This window comes from Ammospiza caudacuta, chromosome 9 (genome assembly GCF_027887145.1).
Source record: "Ammospiza caudacuta isolate bAmmCau1 chromosome 9, bAmmCau1.pri, whole genome shotgun sequence".
Classification (NCBI taxonomy): domain Eukaryota; kingdom Metazoa; phylum Chordata; class Aves; order Passeriformes; family Passerellidae; genus Ammospiza; species Ammospiza caudacuta.
Genome location: NC_080601.1, coordinates 15146006 through 15166304, shown reverse-complemented (window position 1 = coordinate 15166304; position 20299 = coordinate 15146006). Strand labels below are relative to the sequence as shown.

The window sequence follows — 20299 nt, the reverse complement described above, 5'->3', positions numbered from 1 at the left end:
TTTTATTTTGAAGCATCAGTTTTATATCAAATCCCTGTTAATGAAAGCACTATTATTTTCCTGTAGTGGGAATCATTTGGCCCTTCCGTTGCAAGCAGGTTGGTGCATTGTCTCTTGACCTCATTCACACAGAACAGGAAAGGGAAATGCTTTGGCAATGAAAATGATGGAAGAGTTGTTTGTTTTTGTTGATGCAATATCATTTGTGTTCATCTACTTTTGTTTTAAATATGGAAAGGCTATTTCTTCGAGAAATTATAGAAAATGTGGTAATATGGAGCTAAGACTTTTTGGTTCTATTCAGCATGTTTTCTTGTCTCAGTTAAGTGCTAAATCTGAGGTGTTTGTGGGGTTTTTGTCAGTCTCAGGAGAAAAGTACTTGCCACTGAACTTTGGCTGGGAGTATGAGAAGAGCATTGCTAATACACAACAAGCATTTAGTAGGTCTAGTTCTTGCTAGCTTCTTGTGTTTGCAAAGAATGATGAATGTTATTTTTCACTACAGCAGCTTTCTGGCACATAAACTTTGCTATCCAACCAAAGGCTACAAGTGCACTTTGATTATAGAAGGTTTTCCTTGAGAAGGAGTAGGCTGTTAAGAGCAGGAGCTGGCACCATTAACCTGAGGTGTCCCTCTAGCCGTGCAGAGCTGTCACCCTGATGTGACCAGGCTCCTTGCAGCAGAGGGACTCACTGCAGTGGAGAAATCACCTTCCCATGGTTTGGGTCGTGGCTGTGGTAGGGCAGCTTTGCTCCTCAGGCACCAGACTGTGGCTGGCCAGGCCAGAGCCGGGAACACACTGCAGCTGGGAGTAAATTGTCAAAGGAAGGAATGTTCAAGAAAACCATGCCACACTCTTGCTGGCTTTTTTGCAATACTTTAATACAGCATTAAAATGCTAGAATACTAGAGAAAAGCTGTATACTATCCAGCAAATAAGGCACATGTCGGAATGCCATTTTATGGACAATCCACAACAGAGGTTTTACAGTCTCAGTAGCAACACAGTCACCAGATGAGCAAGCTGCCATCTTGATTGCTGAAACAGAACTGGTACCTCTGAGGCCTTTGTCCATAGGTTTTGTTTGTTTTAGCTGTACAAGTTTATTAACAGTTACAGAAAAAGAAATTACACAATTTGCCAACTGAATCTGACAAGGTCAGTGGGTACAGTTAAACAAATGTAATAATCATTAGGTTAATTTTTTTTAAAGCTGAAGAAATTCATAAAATAGTGTTAGTTTTAGCACTATTACACAATGCAGTGAGTGCTGTACTAAATAACCTTTTAAAGGAAACAAGAATCCAGTATAGGGCTGGGCTGACCTCCCATTTTAGCATGGTAAAATATCAAACTAAAAACTCAATCCTTCATAATATAATCAAACTACATGAAATGTAAAGTGTAAAATGCTTGGAATACGTGCACATGCATATTCTATATTTCTATCAGTTCTAATTAAAATAAACTGAAACCCCCTACAATAATCTACTTCAATCCTTTTCTCTTACATCCTTTGATTGATATTATTGCTATAGATGATACTGCATAGCTGAGCTCACAGTCTGCAAAGAGTTGTGAAAGTCAAGTTAAACAGTGTCCCAACCAACTTTCTTCCCCTCTAGTCACGGGGAAGGGAAGAGCCACCATTTGAAACCCACCACTTGTGCTTCGGAGCTCCTGAGAGCGGAGTCTCCACGGTGCTTCCAACACCGCTGTGTCCCTCACAAGGCCATAAAGTGACAGTATTCTGATATTTGCTCCTCACTTGCTACATGTCTAGTGATAGCTTTTCTAGCACTCGTTCCCCAAATACACATAAATAAACAGTATAAGCATTTTCATATAAGTCTAAGCACTTGAATAATACACTGGTTACTTAATACTGATATTTTCATCCAAGGATAACAAAAACAATATGGCTTAAAGAATTGCAAGGTTTTTTGTCAGAATTATGTACCAACTTTCATATAATATTTTATGTAGACAATATTTCCTTCTTAATGTAGTTCTGTTGCATACTTTATACAGACAAAAGCATTGTAAAAAAAAAACGTAAATTATTTCCATAAATATTTTCTTGAGGATACATCCTTAGTTCTGCAAAATACTGCAAAATACTTAAGAAAACTCTTACCTCCGTTAGTATCCTAGTTGAGAGGAAGGCCCTTCTGAAAGCTTCCCAATTGTAAAAACTTTGCCCAAAAAACAAACAATACTTTTTTAAAAAGGCCCTCAAATATATACAAAAAGTTACTGCAAAGAGTTTCCAGATAACAATTCAGTATTATAAGAAATATTTGTAACCATTCAAAAATTTTAACATCTAAAAAGGTTTCCAAAATACACACATAGTATTAAAAAAAAAATTGAAAGAAACTCTATGTCAAGTATAACTCAAGATAAATACACATCTGCAAGTAAAACTGTAAAATACTTCATACAGGGGTAAACATTTATATCAATCATCTATAGCTAGTAACTGCACACGATTGTCCCTTTGAAATTCATCCTAGAAACACAATCCATCATCCCTATATCTAAGATCTCAAACAGCCCTCTGAGCACTTGAGCGATATAGCAACCTCAATGGACAGCACTGGTTTTGCAGATAAGAAAGAGATAAGGGTGGAAGCCCGCTTGGGAGTGGAGGGATATCTGAAAGAATGATTTTTCTATGGGGATAGTTCAATCACATTTTAAAATATGTTGGCAAAGGCAAGTGGAAAATATATGTCTATCTACTTAACTTGAAAAACACGTGTTGATGATTTATTGCTTACTGTTCAGTGGACAACTCTTAGGATCCAGAACAGGACAAAAAAAATTCTTCTGTGTGACTGCAGGACAAAGACCACCAGTCTATGGAGTCTGACATTTCCAGAAGCTCTAAACTTTTAATGTTTTAAGTAGGTTTCGGGTTTTTTTAAAAAATGCTAGAGTGTCACAGGTATGCAATCCATGTATAATCTAAATTTCTTGTTATATAAAAAGGTAAAATGTACATAACACTTTTAGGTATAAGGCTTCTCTCAGGCACATGTAACTTCACATTTTTAGTTTAAAAACTAAGTCCCATATAATGGGGAACTTCAAAATACACCTAGTTTCAGAAAGAATATATACTCTTGTGTATTTATCTGAAATTAAATAGCAACTTTGAGACAAAAATGCCTCAAACATTGCTTGTGTGGCATCATTTTGCATCTGTTGTAGCAGCAGTAGGAACTGGCTAAAATGGGGCCATCCTTTAAACGACTAGGATATTTCTTCATCACCTTTAAATGAAGTTTTTGTAATAACTTCATTGTAGCCTCATTAGGTTAAAGCAGCTAAAAACCTATGACACACATTTCAAATTCCTCAAACATTTTTCCAGAGATGTGCCAAATTTGATATGAAATGTTATGACCAACTCATTAAACAAATTGCAGGGTGTTTATTTGTTTGATTGGCTTTTGTTGCTGGTTTTAAAGAAATAAATGCAAGTTTAAAAAAAAGATTTAAAAAAAGGTGAAAATTTAAAAAAAATAGAATAGGACAGAATATATTGGTGGGCTGTCAACAGCAAGCATCTGACGCTGAAAATCCAGTTTGCCAAATAAATGCACAGAGCCAAACTGCTCTCAGGTACGCCCCTAAAAAATACTCAGTTTAGGGAGGCCTGTATTGATTAAAAACTCTTTTTGTTGATGCTTGTTTCACTCCTGCCAATACCATCTACTAATGCCTTCAACAACTGCTAGCTGATGCTCTCAGTGTAGGGCTAGTTAGAGAACATCAGAAAGCAGTCACTAAAATTTAAAAGATAAATCAATTCCTCATTTTTCCCATCAAAAATCTGCACCTTTACCTTTTTTTTTTTTTCTAATTTGGAAAGAGCTGGTTAGATTAGGTGATTTCCCTTTGTGTGGGGAGGGAGGGAGTAGAAATAATCTATATTTTGTAATCAATCATCCTTTCTTTCCTTTGAAGTAAAAATTCAGAAAAGTCCCTTCTGTGCCACTAACTAAAACCCAATGATCATAAGCTGTTACACACAATTATGTGGATGTGTTTTTCCAGCCGCTCCCAGTGCACAGGCTCAGTGTGGAGGGAGTGCTCGGGCCCCGAGCTGCAGTGCCGGCGGCCCGGCCGTGCAGGGAGGGACGGGGGGTCCGAGCTCGGCGCTCCTGCCCTGCCCGGGCCGGGTTCACCCTGCACAGAGAGGAGATGCCCGGACGGGATCCGAGCTCGGCGCTCCTGGCCGGGCCGGGTTCAGGCTGCGCAGGGAGGAGATGCCCGGACGGGATCCGAGCTCGGCGCTCCTGCCCTGCCCGGGCCGGGTTCAGGCTGCGCAGGGAGGAGATGGCCGGACGGGATCCGAGCTCGGCGCTCCTGCCCTGCCCGGGCCGGGCTCACCCTGCACAGAGAGGAGATGCCCGGACGGGGCGTCCGAGCTCGGCGCTCCTGCCCGGGCCGGGCTCACCCTGCGCAGGGAGGAGATGCCCGGACGGGGGGTCCGAGCTCGGCGCTCCTGCCCGGGCCGGGCTCACCCTGCGCAGGGAGGAGATGCCCGGACGGGATCCGAGCTCGGCGCTCCTGGCCGGGCCGGGCTCACCCTGCGCAGGGAGGAGATGCCCGGACGGGGGGTCCGAGCTCGGCGCTCCTGCCCGGGCCGGGTTCAGGCTGCGCAGGGACGCGGTTCCCGCTGCCCCCGGCACCGCCGGATCTGTGCCTCGCCTTAGGCGGTAAAACCACGGCAGTGTCACTCCGTGCTTCCCCACACCTTGTGTTCTTCATCTGCTTCCCCCCAGCGCCAGGGCAGGGGGAGATCTGCTCTCCTCTTTGTTACAGATACGCTAAGTATCACTGAAATACTTTATATGTCTCCTGCCTAGGAACACATCAGTAATATAAATACTGAACTCTTATAAGTATGCTCTCAAGAGTTATTATGCTACACCTATAGACGTTGTGTTAAAGTAGATCACGTGTATTTTTAGTATAATCTAAAAATCCATAAGCTAAAGGCATTGCCTCGCAGTGTTGAATATGGATAAACAATTCTTAATAGGGCACTGTCATGAAAATACCAATGCTTATAATGGCATCTTTTAGTCAGCTTTTTGTCAGAACCTGCTGGTGTGTGATCTAGTGATACAGCTACATCAAGAGTTGTGGTATTTTACTGGTTTTAGTGGTTATCATAACAGGGAGATAATTTCAGTACTGAACAAAATGTTTGATAGCAACATCTTAGTTTCAGGGAGAAAATAAAATAACGTTTTCTCTTATCTTCATCTAAGAGGGTTTTTCTACTTGTTTAGCTAGATGTGAACCATCTAGGTGATTTTTTTTTGTTCCTGTACTATTAAGTGCTCAAGAGGAAAAAATAGATCTGGTCTAAAATGCTCCTCTTTCAAAATTATTCATGCTTGAAACAAACTATTGAGATTAATCCTAGAGGTCAAGCTCAGAAAATCCACCCCTAGATTTGCTTGTGTATTTTCTTATTTGTATAGACAGATTAGTATCTTTGTTGAGAGAATTGGTCTCTAAGTTAATTTGTGAATCTGTGCAAAAGAATGTGTTTGCATTTGAAAATGCTAAAACTGCATGTCTTCACTGAGGCAACTGAACTGCTTATTAGTGTTACTTTCAATAATATTATTTTCAGCTATTTTAGTTGGAGTTGCTAACTGGGCAAAAGTAGTTTCCAAGTGATTAATTTAGTTAATTCTATTTTAGCATTACACAGCACTTTTCATCCAGTGATGCCAAAACACGTAAGAGATATTAAGTAAACCTCACAACTCTCCTGTGAGGTAGGTATGCTAAAGTATTATTACCCCCTTTTGCAGCTGGGGAAACTGAGGTCCAGAAGGATCTTGTGACTTGCCCAAAATCAGGGAGCTATGGGAGAGCTGTGGTCAGAAGCCAGGAGTCAGGATGCTTATCCATTGCTGTGAGCAGCAGGCTGGGTCACTCAGGCTGCCCATAAATAATAGAGTTTTCAAGACATGTACCTGCCACTCCCACCAAACAAGCAGATGCAATTTTGCCCTGCTTATAGCAAAGCAGGGAAATGGCAAAAGCTGGACCGTGCAGCAGATTTGTCAGGAGCTTCATGTTCCCTAGGTGAATACTCATAAGTTCTCTACTTTCTTTATAAGAGCTTGTCTTGACATACTGGTAACATCCTGCTATCACTTGGCATAAACCCCCCACTTTCTTTGCATTACAGAGCTAGTCCTCAGAACACATTTAGTTCACATCAAGTTATTTAGGATTTAAGTATTTTCTCTAAGTATCATTCATACAAATCAATCTCCCTAAAGGAAACGTCATAAAAATGTAAATTGCTGATGTAAACCACCCCCCCCCAACCTCAAACATTATTCCTCTAATTTTTTTAGTGAATGCTACAAATTAATTGCTTGTTGTGTCTTTTGCCAATGTACTCTCACACAGATGTACAATCAGGATACTGTCTCGAGGTACTTTCAGTTTGCCAATCCCTGACAAGATGTTCTTTGCAGCAGGCTGTCTCCGTGCAAAGTTCTACCTGAAATGGGACAATGAAATAGAATTCCTAAATTTCTCCCCAGGTATGTAGGTCTTCTTCAGGAAGACATAAGGGAAGAGGGTTATATAGAGTGTTCTCCATGCCTTAAAAGACCCCTATGGCTAACATGTTTCATATCATAACAAATTTCTGTAGTAGAAAACAAGACATAAAAATATTTCCAGCAAGTGGCTTTTAAACTACTATAAATAGTAAGTTTGGCTAATCTTTTAGTTAAGGATATTGGGGTCAGTTTGAAGTATTCTTATCCCCTTTTCATAGTAAATTTAGTGTGCTTGTAGCCTAATGAACACGTCATGCACGCAGAAGGGGCCATGTCAGTGGGATTATATGACAAGAGAAGGATCTGGTAGTTGCATATGCAAGCCAATTTTGTCTCCTACAAAAACCTCTTGGAATTTTATGGCATTCCATTCCTACCCAACCCACACCCCTCAAACAATTATTCACTTTTTTTTTCATGTCCTGCAAAAATTATTTTGCCTAAGCCCTGCCCAAGAGATGGTAACAAATAGAAAAAAATCCAAGAAATCAGCAGCACAAACCCCTTAAGAATTTCTAAAACTGGGAAAGCAGTAATTCCCCTTTTATGCTGGGGCTTGTTTCATCTTCCTTTGTCTTGTCATATAATAGGAACAGTGTTCATGTTGTGGGTGAGTGCTTATGATTAGTGGCCCCACAGTTACTGAACCTCTGCAAAAGCCATACACGTAACAAATATTCCTTGTGAATATTATTCCTTGCCTTTTGAAAAGTACTTCATTTCACCTGGCTGTGATATAGGGTCTGTGTAAACAATCAGCAGAACCTGTAACTGTAGTTCTGTTGTGAACATCATCAGTAACACCTTATGTGTGTACATATATAAATTTACATATATATGTATACAAATCATAGTCCTGTAAATACCTATTGCATGCGTGCACATGCACAGGAGAAATGTTACATTCTATTAATGGTAAGGCATATTATTAGATAGGCAATATTGGCAATTATTTTAGCTTTTATCTTGATCTGTTGTGCTGCTGTTGATGGCATGCTGCCAGAGAATCTCTCAGGATGATGGGGATGGGAAGAGGCCACGGTGAAGGTTTATTGCACACGGCGGCAGTAGTAGCCCAAGACTTTGCACTTCTCACACAGGTGCTGGGGGTGTTCTTTGCTCTGGTCTGACACATCCAGGCCGTCTGGCTTTTCCAGGGGTCTCTGCAGTGGTGGGAAGGAAATCAGGTTAGATCCAAGGTTTTGTCCTTGGTACTCTTTATTCAGCATGTGAAGTCTACTGTTAGGCCCTAACTGAGCTTTCTACTGGTAAGTAAAAAGGTACCATGTTCCTTTCCTGAAGGTATGGAGTGATTTTTTCAGCCCTTCAGCTCTAGGTTGGTTCAGAGTGACCTCACAATTCAATGTCATTCTTCATAAAGGTGCTGTTAACTTTGTTGCAGACAAATCACAAAAATACTGAATTGAGGACTTCATTTCTAAAAAGCAGTAACAAAAGAGTTCATTTGCTTAGCTCCAGTAACTTAGATGTCCCAAAGGCACTAACACCTAAAGCCTGGGAATCCCATTACCCAGCAGTGCAGAGCAGGCATTATCAATGCTAGGACTAGCTGCTACATGAAGAAAACTGTCACACTATGCACAGATATTACATAGCTAAATGGTGCTTTCCCAATAGGTAGTCCCATGGTTTTGAGGCTGAAAGTTTTGAAGCAGAGCAGCTGCAAAGCTTTTAATAAAATTTAAAAAAATTCCAAACTTAAACAAAAAAAAAGCAAAATCCAACATCATGACACAATCCTTTGTACTGAATCTGAATAATAAATTATGTACTTTTAATAATATTCATGAAATCAGCATGTTGGAGGAAATTAAGCTGATTCATTGTTATTAGGTATTTGTGCTTTCACTTTTCATGGCATGTAAAAGACCTCACAGTCATTCTGAAAATAAAATACCCAAGTTAAGTATTGTGACAAAGTCAAAGGTTTGGGAAGTCTGATAGGTAGGGAAGTGATAGAGATGTGAGGTAGAAGTTAATAAAGTGTACCATTTGCTTGGAAAACACTCCCAAATTCCCTAACCATAACTGATCTGTTTTCATGAAATGTGTCTGAAAGGCTGTTTCATTGCACAGTGCCTTGAAGGCAGCAGTTCTTCATGGGACTGTGGCAGACACAGCATGTGGTGTGAAATCTAAAAACTAGCCACAAACTTCTCACTGTTTTTACAGGGATATTAGACCCTTGCTTATATCTTCAAAATGTGATTCTTGGAGCAGTGGGCGAGTAAATAAAAATTACACCATCTTGGCCATTTATGTCTTAACACCTCTCTTAATCTTAAAGACTTTTCTTTATCTGTAAGGTCTTAAAGTACACCTGATCATTTAAGATTTCATTTATAAGTTTTTTGTCAAGCCACCTACCTGAAATTCTGTGGACAGGAACAGAGATATTTAAAGCTCTTTTTTTGGCTATGTAATACTGCAAGAACTGCTCATAAATTGGGGAGTAGAAGGGTTTCTCTCTCTGAATAGCTAAAATGACGCAAAACGTATTGTCTTGAACAAGGGATGTCAGTGAATTCTTGCTTGCTTGTACTGGATTTTAGATGCAACAATCTTATTATGTTGCACATCTAGGCAGAACAATATATAGCAGTGATTCAGTAGTGATTGTCAATGGTTTGTTTCTGATTCGGTGTTTTGAACCATGATATTGTCCTGCTCCATGTAGGTCTTTGAGTCTAACTTTATTTACATTTCAGCTGCAAAGTGGATTTCCTGTGTAAGATGAGGAAGGTAGATGCACTCTTAATCTCTGCCCTGCAACCCTACTGAGCTTTAAACGTTTCATGTCACTATATTGAGATTTGAGATCAGAACCAGCAATTCTGTTCCTAAGCTTGCAGTCCAAGCACTGATCCAGATGCTGCTTATTCCACAAGACAGACAAGTTGAACAAGTGTGCTTAGTCAGAAAACTGCCTTTCTACCTCATCTACCACTTATTCCACCAACATCTGCCCACAAATATTCTTCAAGAATTTGCATTACATAAATATACAAAGATGAAGCGCAGGTTCTGGAGTCCCAGGGGTTAATTTACACTTTTGAACAGCGAATGAGAGTTTTGAAATGCTACACTCGATACAGGCTATTTGACTCAGCTCTGATTGCTTCTACATGCTAGCTGTGCTCTGATTAAAGAGAAAAATACAGCAGTTATCATGTTTATTGATATAAGCCAGATTTTTTTTTTAATATGCAAGGCCTTGGGAATCATTTTTCCTGGAAATAGTGCAAAGGACATTGGGAATGCCTTGAAGCGCCAAGAGTTTTTGGATGGTTTTCAGAAACAATAGCTCTCCGTAGTTTGCTTTCCCCCAGCGTTGATTGAGCTCAGCTTTTTGGCCTGCAAAGCATTTTGATTTCAGAACTGTTATTGTTACCAGTATGTTATTGTTACCACACAGGCTGGGGAGAGAGGGGTTACAAATGCAGGAAAGCAGGTTGCCAAGGGCCAGCTGGAAGGCACGAAGTGCGGAGCCCAGGCTGCATTTCTGGTGAGGTGGTGGAGGGCTGAGGCTTTGAAATTGGTAGTGTACTTGTGTGGTTTGTGTCTCAAAACCATTTCAACCCAACTTTTGCATAAAATGAAATCCCACTTCATCTCCATTTGCCATTTTCTCTTCATGGGTTTCTTGCACCCTGAGTAGCAAGTGTTCTTGTCCTGCTGCTGTCTGTTACTAATTGAGGAGAACCTAAAAGTAATAACTTTATACTGCTGGACCTTTTCTTACACCATATTAAAAGTGTAGGATGTTAGTCACGGAGCTGTGCATCCATCAGGGCTGGGCTAATCCCCAGCTCTGGTGTGGTGCAAGGAGAGGGCACTGGCACAGGAGTGTGCAGCCCGGCCTGGCTGTTGCACGCTGTGTCAGCTCTGGGGCTGCCCGAGTTCTGCAGGAGACACCGGGAACTGAGGAGGCTGCAAGAGCCCTGCACTGCTGCTGAGCACTCAGCCATGCACTTGGACAGGGTGTGGAAAAGGGGACAGGCTATTTGACTGGAAAGTTAACTCTTTTCCTTAGAAAGCAGTGAAATGGGGCTTGTAGGCTTGTAGAACAACACTAAATCTGCTATGTTCGTTAGGGGAAAGGTATCCTTTTTTCCATTAAATGGAGACTTTAACTGTAAAAGCTAAGTTTTGTTGTCTTTTTTTTTTTTTTTTTTTTTTTTTAATGTAAGCATCCACAGTTGTATTCTTCCGGACTTCACTTTTGTGCATCTTTGTTTAATTTTCTCCTGGTAGTTGCAGGGTGGAAATAATCTTGTGCAGCTCCACCAGGAAAGCATTTGGTGGTGGTGAATAAAGATATTGCTGCAGGGGAATGAAGCTGACAGAAATTCATATTTATATATCAATTCCTGACCTGCAAATTAACTTTTGACTATGAGTTATTGTCCCAGTCTAGATGTACTGCATGACCTGTGCATTCCCCAACAGTCAGCTGAAACCCCAAAGCTCTCAAACAAAAAACTCACCCTTATGAAATGTTAGGTGTTAAAGAAAGCATCACTAGGACATTCTGAGGGAAATTGCTTCCACTAAGGTGTAGAATGGAATAATGTGCCTGTTTCTGTTTGTATTTTCTGCTGTGGAATGGAACAATTTAATTGCACCACTGATGGATAGAGGATCACATCAGAATTCAAATGAGAGAAAACACTTAAAAATAATTTTCTGGATTCATTTACATCAAATCTTAGCAGCAAATGAGATGATTAAATGTCAGATTAGGAATGTGAATAGAAAGATTCTGCAGCTATTGCTGGCAGGATAATTGTTAGGTTAACAGTCTTAAGGAGCCATGCTCTCTCAAGTAACATATGATATTGAGAATTTGTAACTTTTTAGTCCAAAAAAAAAAATTGGGCCCTGGGGAAGAAAAGATTAAGTGCAATGTCCATTCTTGAGCAGCAGCCCCTCTGCTTTTCTGTCTGCTTGGGGGGAGAGGGACATGACCAAGGCCCTGGGCTGTCGCCGTGAATCCAAGAGACAGTGATAAGAAGGCAGCAGATCAGAGGCAGGATGCTTAAAGAGAGCAAGCAGGCTCTGTCAGCAGCATGCCTCTGGGACAGGCCAGCTAGGAATGAACGATAACAGCATGAGGGAAATGGTGAAAATCTCTTTTTTAAGAGTTCAGAAAAGCAGCAGTCTGAGGTGCAGTGTATTCCCATAGCTGGAGTACACAAGCGTGGGCATGCTGGGGAGGGTTTATTAAATCTAAAGAGTCAAAAGATCATACTTGTAGGCTTCAAACTGCTGAAAAGTTTATTGGGCTTGAGTGATCATACCCACCATCCCCATATTGAGGGAAGCAAGGTGGCTGTGGTTGCACTCAGATATGGGAATTATGATGAGACCACTGAATTGCCCATGAAAGTAATAACTTGAGTATCATAAGGTGTGTATTTACATACCAAATTATTTCCAGTCCAACAGTAAATTCCTGACAGCTGGAAGAAAATAGTGTCCAAGAGGACAAGTCAGTCACCAGATGGCTGTTTCTGCACCAGTGCAACAGCTGTCATCACAAACAGCACTGGCCTTAGCCACGAAGTCGGAGAAGAAGCCTTGATAAGAGGCCAGCCAGGAAATAACCACGGGCGCAGATGTTGCTGCTATAGTAGGCCGGGGAAGAAAATGAGAATTCAGAGCTTGGCATCTGGGCTGTTACACTGCCAAGAATGCTGGTGAATGACTATAAGGACTGGCTCTGTTGCTGAAGCGGGGTAAGAAGGAGCATAAACAACCACAAAATCCAAATTCCTTGGAAGAACAGAAGAGGTTTAAGTCTGAGATTCCTGTTTATGTTTAGAGTAGCTAAAGAAACTACCTGGGAAACAACTTTTGAAATTGCTATAGAGCAAATTTGTCTGGGTAGCTCTTTAACTTCCAGTAAGGCTTGAGCTCAGTGGGCCTATGGTTTTTGCCCCATGTTTTGTGTATTCCTGTAAGCACTCCCATGGGAAGATTTGTCACTTGAGGGAGTGAGGTGAAAATGCAGAAATAGGAACACAGTGGAATAATTTAGCAAAGCTTGGTTGAGGAGCAGTTTTGCAGCTCAGGTGTGACAATCACCTGATTCCCTACCTGGTGGATGAGCTGGGGAATGAATGGCAGCAGCCCTCCTGTCAGGCCCCTGTGTTACCTCTTGGAATACATGCTCCACCATCTCTTTTAAATACAGAGATTTAGAGCTGTATTTATAGAGCACTCTCAAGTATATACACAGCTGTAAAAGTGCTGAGAAGACTTTTCCTGCCCTAGAGATTAAAAACTCATTCTCACAGCTAGGCCATGTGGACTAAGAGCATAGGGCTCAACTGAGACATTCCTTGTGGGGAACTTGCCCAGGATAGTTTCCTGGAGTGAATGAGCCTCCGGGAGCAATGAGCAGGTGGCAGGAAAGTGTGGCTGCTCTCCTCTCCAGGGACTCACTAATGAAAGGTATGCATAGGAAATCAAGATTTGAGCATAGCTGCACGAGCCATTCACAGAGCCAACATATGTGCTTGAATGGCTACCCCAGAGCTATCCAGAGTGGAGATTAAGATCTTCAGTACTCTGATATTATTGCCTGAGCCAGTTACATGGGAGCACTTCAGCACCAAACCATTCTTTGTGAAACATGGACAAACCTTACAGTACTGGGAAGTCCATGGATGTAGGAAAGTGGCTGGGGAAGATGAAATACAGCTACAGAGATGAGGATGGGAGAAAAGGGCAAGCCTGGCAATTGGGAAGAAACTCCTAATTCGCTACAATGAATATTGAGCAATCCTGAAATAAGATTTTCAAATTTTTGTCTTAAATTTGGCACATGCATCCTACTTTCCTACAGTGATGCAGCAAGGCTTGGTGGCCTGAGATTGGATTTCAGCTATTTAATAGGCTCTGAAAGGTTTGATCTGTTTGGTGACAAACTGGGACAATGCAGAGATAGTCACTAGGCCATAGAAGAGGCTGGGGAAGAATCCTCAGAGGTGACTGTTTTGTCTTGTCTATGCACACACCCCTTCCTGTGTCTGCCACTGCCTGGGACCAGGTGTGGAACAGGGGAGGTTGGTTTGACCTGGTGTGAGCTTTCCTGATGAATATACTGAATGGAAACTTTCTATCATATGCCCTCACCAGGGAACTGTGCTCCTTGACTGTTTTAGATATGGGCTGAGATGTTTATAGATTTTACAATTTTGGAAGCTCTTGTAACTTGACAAAAGGTTACTTCATGTTGAGGGACCAGCAGTCATTTTCATCTGCTGATAAAATGACCATTACTTTTTTAAATTATGTTCCAAGATTTTATTTTTTTTTTTTTGTTAGGTTACAAAAAAAATGTTTGCAAAATGGTAGAGCAAAGAGTAAGAATAGGAGATGATGAATTCCAGCACATTGCTGAAGAAAAATATTGACAAGATTGCTTGAAAGGAGAAATAATTTATTTCACTAGAAGTAAATACTGTCTGTTCTTGAAAGGAGGTCAGAGTTCATCTGGTTTTTGTTAAACTGAAGAAAAAACTCAATTTATTGATTATTTGTACTATGATCAATCACATCACATAGTGTGGACATTGCTGTTTTGTAGCATCTGTCTGCTGTTTTCTTTAACTGCAACACTTTATTTTTTCAAGTGGAGTTAAAATGACACAAGACAATCATGGTGTGTAGGGGGAGGCAAGATATTTTCGCAGGTGAATTATTTAAGTTGGAAAACCTGTTCAGTGGAAAATTCAGATGAGAATGCAAATACTCTGATCCGATATAATAAATGCAGAAGGCACACATAATTAACTGAGGACATCCACTGAGAGGGAGCTGAGGGCTTACAAACCTCTAGAAATGCATAGGAAATCAAACATGAATGAGGCCTCTGCCATGGTAGATACCAACAAGATAATGAAAAGCTAAAGAATAAATAGGAAACATATCTGGAAAATGTTAAGGTGGTGTAGCAGTGCTATTTAAAAAAACAAAACAAACAAACCATATTAAGTGAGCAAGACTTTGTTGTGCTTTAATTCTCAAACTAGATATATTGAAATCTAATGAAATTGTTCACTGTGTTTTTTACAAAATACAGTTTTTTGGTATAAGAGTACCAGTGACTAGATACATTTTCCAAAATGGAGCAGAATAGCTCCCCACTGATAAATGTTGATAAATGTTTAGAGAGCCTGGTGTGGCACTGGATGCGTGTCCAAACTCCATGTATGGGATAGCAGACAGGTGGCTGTGCCAAGCAGCAGCACAGACCTCCTGCAGCCTGGTAGCTCTCTGCTGCTGCTGTCTCTGTGCATGAATTGATGCTGCTCCCTTCACTGCCTGCCTGCTGCTGTTGTGGTTCATCAGAAGCAGCACAGGACCCCTCTGGAAGAATGAAAAGGACTAGAAAGGATGACAGTGGTAACACTGAGAGATAGAAGTAGATGGAGGTGAGGCAGTGACAAAAGTATGTAGAATCTTTCAGCTTGAGGGTCAAAGTTCACATTTTGGTGAAGAGCACCTAGTGACTGGTTACAAGTAACGTATATTGGGGAGCCTAGCTGAAATGCACTCTTGAAAATCTCAGATAACTGCAATACCTGCTGCTGGGACAGGAACACATGGATAGACACGTGGTCCTCCACATCCATGGGTTATGGTGTGCTTAGGGAATAGCATGGAAACAGTGATGGGGTTGACTGTGGAGAGCTGCACTGCACGTACTGGGATGGTTCCCCAGGAAAGTGCACTGTATGTGGCTTGGTGGCAGGCACAGCTTATGCAAGCACTGCAGATGGCAACCCTCCCACAGTGTGTGTCTGATTTAGTACTGTTGTGTACACTGGACCCCTCCAGCCCCGCCGTGACGGGCAGCTCTGCGCAGTGGACTACTTGCAAAACTTTAATACAAAAATGTACACTTCTAAGTCTATAATGCCTCTGTACAGTGTGGATGGGATACCTCTTGAATGATTTCTTGACCCTTTGAACATCAACATAAATGATGAAAAGAATTTTGAAGAACAAGACAAGTATTGATAAACTTATGCTATAAATGGTCTTGTGCTGTCAGTGGTCCTGTAATTTCTCTCATGCTCAAGACCTTATTCCATGCATGAAGAGTCATCTTAATATTGTTCTCTTTTATCACTACTCTTTGTAAGTAGAGATAGCCCCTTGAGAAAATCCAACAAGGGAAAAAAGCAGTACAAATGCTGAAACCAGTGCAATGAAACAATAAATTGGTGTAAATATGAAGAGAATCAGAACTAGAAGGCCAATTGCTATTGCTTATTGCTGAAATTTTTTTACTCTTAAGATTAAAAAGCCCCACAGTCTCTTTCTTTAAGAAAGACAGGTAAAGATTTTGGGTTTGAGGTATTTGTACTGAAAGAAAGAACATTCAAATTTTGCAACTCTGATGACACCTGTCCAGATTTCCAGGACTGAGACAACTCATCTGGGAAACATTCTATGTGGTGTGTTGCAGCCCATGTCAAGTTCTTTAAGTCTTAGCCATGCTTTACAAAGACAACAGCATTCCTAACTCCAAGCCTGTTGCCATCAGGTCTGCATTTCTCCTACCTGTTTGTGAGGATAGACATTAATGTGGCACTTGATACATTCTTGTCCCATGTTAGCCCAGGAGTTTCCACTCATCCATTTTCTCTTGCATTTGGGGCACTTATATTCACCAAAGCAGCGTTTCTTGCCCTGGTATGGTGTCAGGCCTTCTCCTTTTGGACGAGCCTACAAAACAAAGGGAAATAGCAATGAATGACTGAAAATGGGTGGGTGTGTGTAGTAGAGAAATAAACATTTTTTTAATTAGGAAACTTTGGACAGAAGACACTGGAGGCAAGTATGAAGGACATGTCCCTTTAATGAAGAGTTCATATGTTGAAGCTAGAGTTTAACAGTTCTGAGAGTGGTTTCTGTAAGAAGTATTCAAAAGTTCAAGAAAACATAATACTTGTTAGTGACACTGAGTGTTTGGAAATATACCCTTTCATTTTTTGAATAAATAGTTTTAATATTAGTTTCATTATGATAAAATCATCTTTATTGAGTATTTATCACTAGAAATATATATATCATCAGGAGGAGTAGCTCATTAGTAATAAAGTACTACTTTTTTACTAGAAATTCCAGTTTAGAAATCTAGTCTATTTTCCCTTAAAAACCTGTAGTTAAGAAGACTTTTAATACTTCTGCTTTTCACAGCCTATATGTTATCATATGGGAGTGCACAAACTGGGATTGAGTAAGAAGGAAAGACACTCTGACTAGTGGAAATAATAACTTTCATTAACTTCATCTGGTTTCTGGCTCCTGGTAAATGGTTTCACTATTTCTGCCTTTTGAAGGAAACAGGAAAGGATTCTCAAATGGTGTGTTGTGATGTCTGAATGTTAAATGTCCCTTAAAGAAAAGCCTTCTGATCTAGGGAAGCCAGTCGAGTTGACAATGACCATACACAAATACCAGGTTTATTTTTTGTACATGCATTCACTCACTAAAACTGTGTGTTGTGCTTAACAAAATATGGTGCGGTATGTGAAGATGAGGGTGTTGCATCCAGCTGTGCTAGGATAGCTGTAAAGATGATGTTTTCCCAGAGTCCCTAGCAGGTGTGGAAACACTGTCCATGTCACTGTGTTTAGTTTGTTGCTGCCTAGAGGGAGATACTTTGCCTGTATAGTGGCAGTGCACTATGATCACCGAGCAAAGGGTTCTTTGTCACTTACTTCCATGTCAGGCCTAAGCAGCTTTTCTTTTTTAAGGCTTCCAGATAAAGTTTACAAAAGTGAAATGAGCCATCATGCTGGGAAGGCATTTGTTTTTGTTTTGGGAGTTTGTACGATTTCTCAGTGTGTAGGTCCAAATTGCTTTCTATGTGAAAACACGGGTTGCACAAGCAGGTGGTTGGCAGAAGACCTGAGCTTGGCAGGAGCTCTGAGGCTCGGGCTCCAGTGGCTGATGGAGATGATGAACACTGTGTTACCTCCTGGGCCGCATGTGGGAGCAAGAAGGGAAAGGAACATTGAGTGCGCTCTCCCCCGCATGCTGTGGGTGGAAGAGCTGGGGACACCAAACCTACTCTAGCCCTTTTTTTCTTCCTGCAGTGTCAGTAAACAGCATTCTCTGGGGTTTTTTCTGCTTACTCCTCAGCATAGCAATATTCTTTAGAAGATTGTATCAGTAGCAACCTCCATTACAAAAAGGCAAACTTCTATAGTAATTTGCTTCTGACAAGCCACTCTAAATATTCTGGCTGACAACAAAGATAAAGCTGACCAGGACACACATATTTACAGGAATATAGCACAGAGGAAAAAATAGTGCATTGATATAGTGAGAAACATTCAGACTTCCAGAACTAAGTGAGTGCTGGCAGGCACTCAGGGTGTAGCTCTCTGACCCATGGTGTCCTTTGATAAGAATGAGAGATTGCAACTGAATATGTAGTGCAGGAAAATGTCAATTTATGGAGACATCCTTATTCTGGGTACTTAATTTGGTTCTGCCTCTGAGGAGCTCATAGCACAACTCAGTATAAGAAGCAGCCACTTGCTCTCTTCATTTAGAAATTCTTATGGAATTGAACAGAAACCCTGTGTCCAGAGAGCTCCTGTGTTTTAGAGACCTGCCCTCTCCTCCTGAGGCATCACAGATTGTTTTATTTGCAGTTTCTATGGAGGGGGATGGGGGGTGTTATTGAATGGAAGACATATTATTTTTGATTCTCTGATTAAGTCCCCCTCTATGTAAACTCATCCTACAGCCAGACTTGAAAATGCAGCTCAGTGCCCCTACCAAGGAGTGCTCCTTTCAGAAAATGTGCAGTTCATAGGGTTCATTATTTCCAAAAGAAATAGCACTGACTTTGGAGACAGAGTGCATCTTGGAAGTCTTGTAAATGTTTACAAAGAGTATTTGAACATAACACTCCCACAGCAATATGTTATGTCGGTCCTAAAGAGCATTTAAACATCAGACTCCCACAGCAATATGCTGTGCCAGCCACAATTCCCAGATGGGAAACTTTCAGAGACGGCCACTTGGGCGGGCCAGTGACTGTGGCTTTGTCCAGGTCACATACGTGACTTCAGAGACACCAGTGCCCTGAAACTCTGCCCTCACAAATGCACAGGGAGCACTGAAGATAATGATCTGTGGAGTCCTCTGTGTGTACAGCTAGGCATCAGAAATGGAGGCTTTCAATCCAGATTAAAAGCTGCTTCTAAAATCTGGCTTCTCCAACTTTCTTGGTAAATCAGCAGCAGAACCAGGAAAAGAATGTAGGAGGCCTGACTCTGTTGGTTATTTCCTGTTATAATTGCTAGACTAAACTTTTGATTTATTTTTATTTTAACTTTTTGACTGTCACAGCTCCCTCCTCAGTCAGTGACTCTAATTAGTTTGTTGGCAAAGTTACAACAATCTCTGTAGGTGTTTTGCCATTCTACTTTATGGATGTTTACACGTTTCCCTAATAGATATTATTTTTCTTCCTATATCTTCAGTTTCCCAAGCTGTGCCCCACAGGGAATTTAGACTTACAAACAAGCAAGCTCATTTTCTCTAGTGGAAAACATCATTAGGAAGCACTGACAGCAGTGAAGGCAAGCCTCCAACTCCCTCCACCCTGCAGAACCAAGCAAAATGGGTATTTGACAGCATTTGGTAGAAGGCAAAATCTGAGTGCGATACACTAATGGCCTGGGAGATCTGAGGCTGGGTATTCTGGTTTGTTTGTTGTTGGGGGTTTTTTGTAGCTATTGGGTTGTTTTTTTTCTTGATTTTTTTTTTTTTTTTTTTTTTTTTTTTAATTCAAAGTGTCTGGCTCCAGCAGGAGCACAGCTGAATTGCATAAACATTTCCAAGAAACAGCCTGCTCCTTGGCACAGAAGCAGCCAGCCCTGCCCACAGGGTGCTCGAGCACCCGGTCACTCTGCAGCTGAGGTATCTCAGTGCTCATTCAGCTGGAGGGCAAGAACTATTTTCACCAGAGGTTTTTTCCTAACTAAATGCCAAAAGAGAGCAAGAAGACACTTTGTGTCGTTTTATATTAACCTAAAAATCTTTACTTTACAGTAAAAGTACTCTCCTATTCTCTCTCCCCTCCAGCTCCATTTGAATGGTGGTTAATAATAGGCTTTGGTTGATGTTTAGATCCTGCAATTCCTGTACTGAGCATTCTCTTCTTACTCTGTTTGCAGATAGAGATTTATTTATTTATGTGCAAAGTTAATCTGGAAAGTTATGCTCCTTTTCATAATGGTACAATATTTTGTTGTAACCATATTAAAATACACTGTCCCATTGCCTGTAGGCCCAGGTAAATCTTTGACCTGGTTTCAATCCTTGGCTGCAAAAACTTGGTGTGTCTGCATTTGGATGTTTCAAGGATTTACTGCATCCTGGACAGGATCAAATCCAAACAGATTTTGCTATGAGAACCAGACACTAGACATTGCATGAAGTATGTCTCAATGTCAAGATCTAGGTATTAGAGAGTTTTATGATGTTTTGATTTGGACAAGCACTGACACAACTGCCATCACCTTTGCAGGTGTACCTAGTCAGTGTGTGTGTGTTTGCCTTGGCTGGAAATAACCAGTGTACAAAGCCAGTGAATTTTGTGTGGCACAGTAACAAAAATTACCTCAA

The 20299-nt window shown here is 41.0% G+C and overlaps 1 protein-coding gene across 1 annotated transcript in view; it reads right to left on the bottom strand.

The window, feature by feature from the left end:
- Window positions 1-869: 869 nt before the first annotated feature.
- The window catches only part of ZCCHC24 (zinc finger CCHC-type containing 24), a 107435-nt gene continuing 88005 nt past the window's right edge, over window positions 870-20299 (bottom strand). Inside the window, exons 3-4 of the mRNA XM_058810094.1 lie at window positions 16211-16375; window positions 870-7776 (exon numbers count right to left, since the gene is read on the bottom strand). Coding sequence (XP_058666077.1) covers window positions 7663-7776; window positions 16211-16375 — 279 coding nt within the window. The 3' untranslated portion in view covers window positions 870-7662. The remainder of the gene's footprint in view (window positions 7777-16210; window positions 16376-20299) is intronic.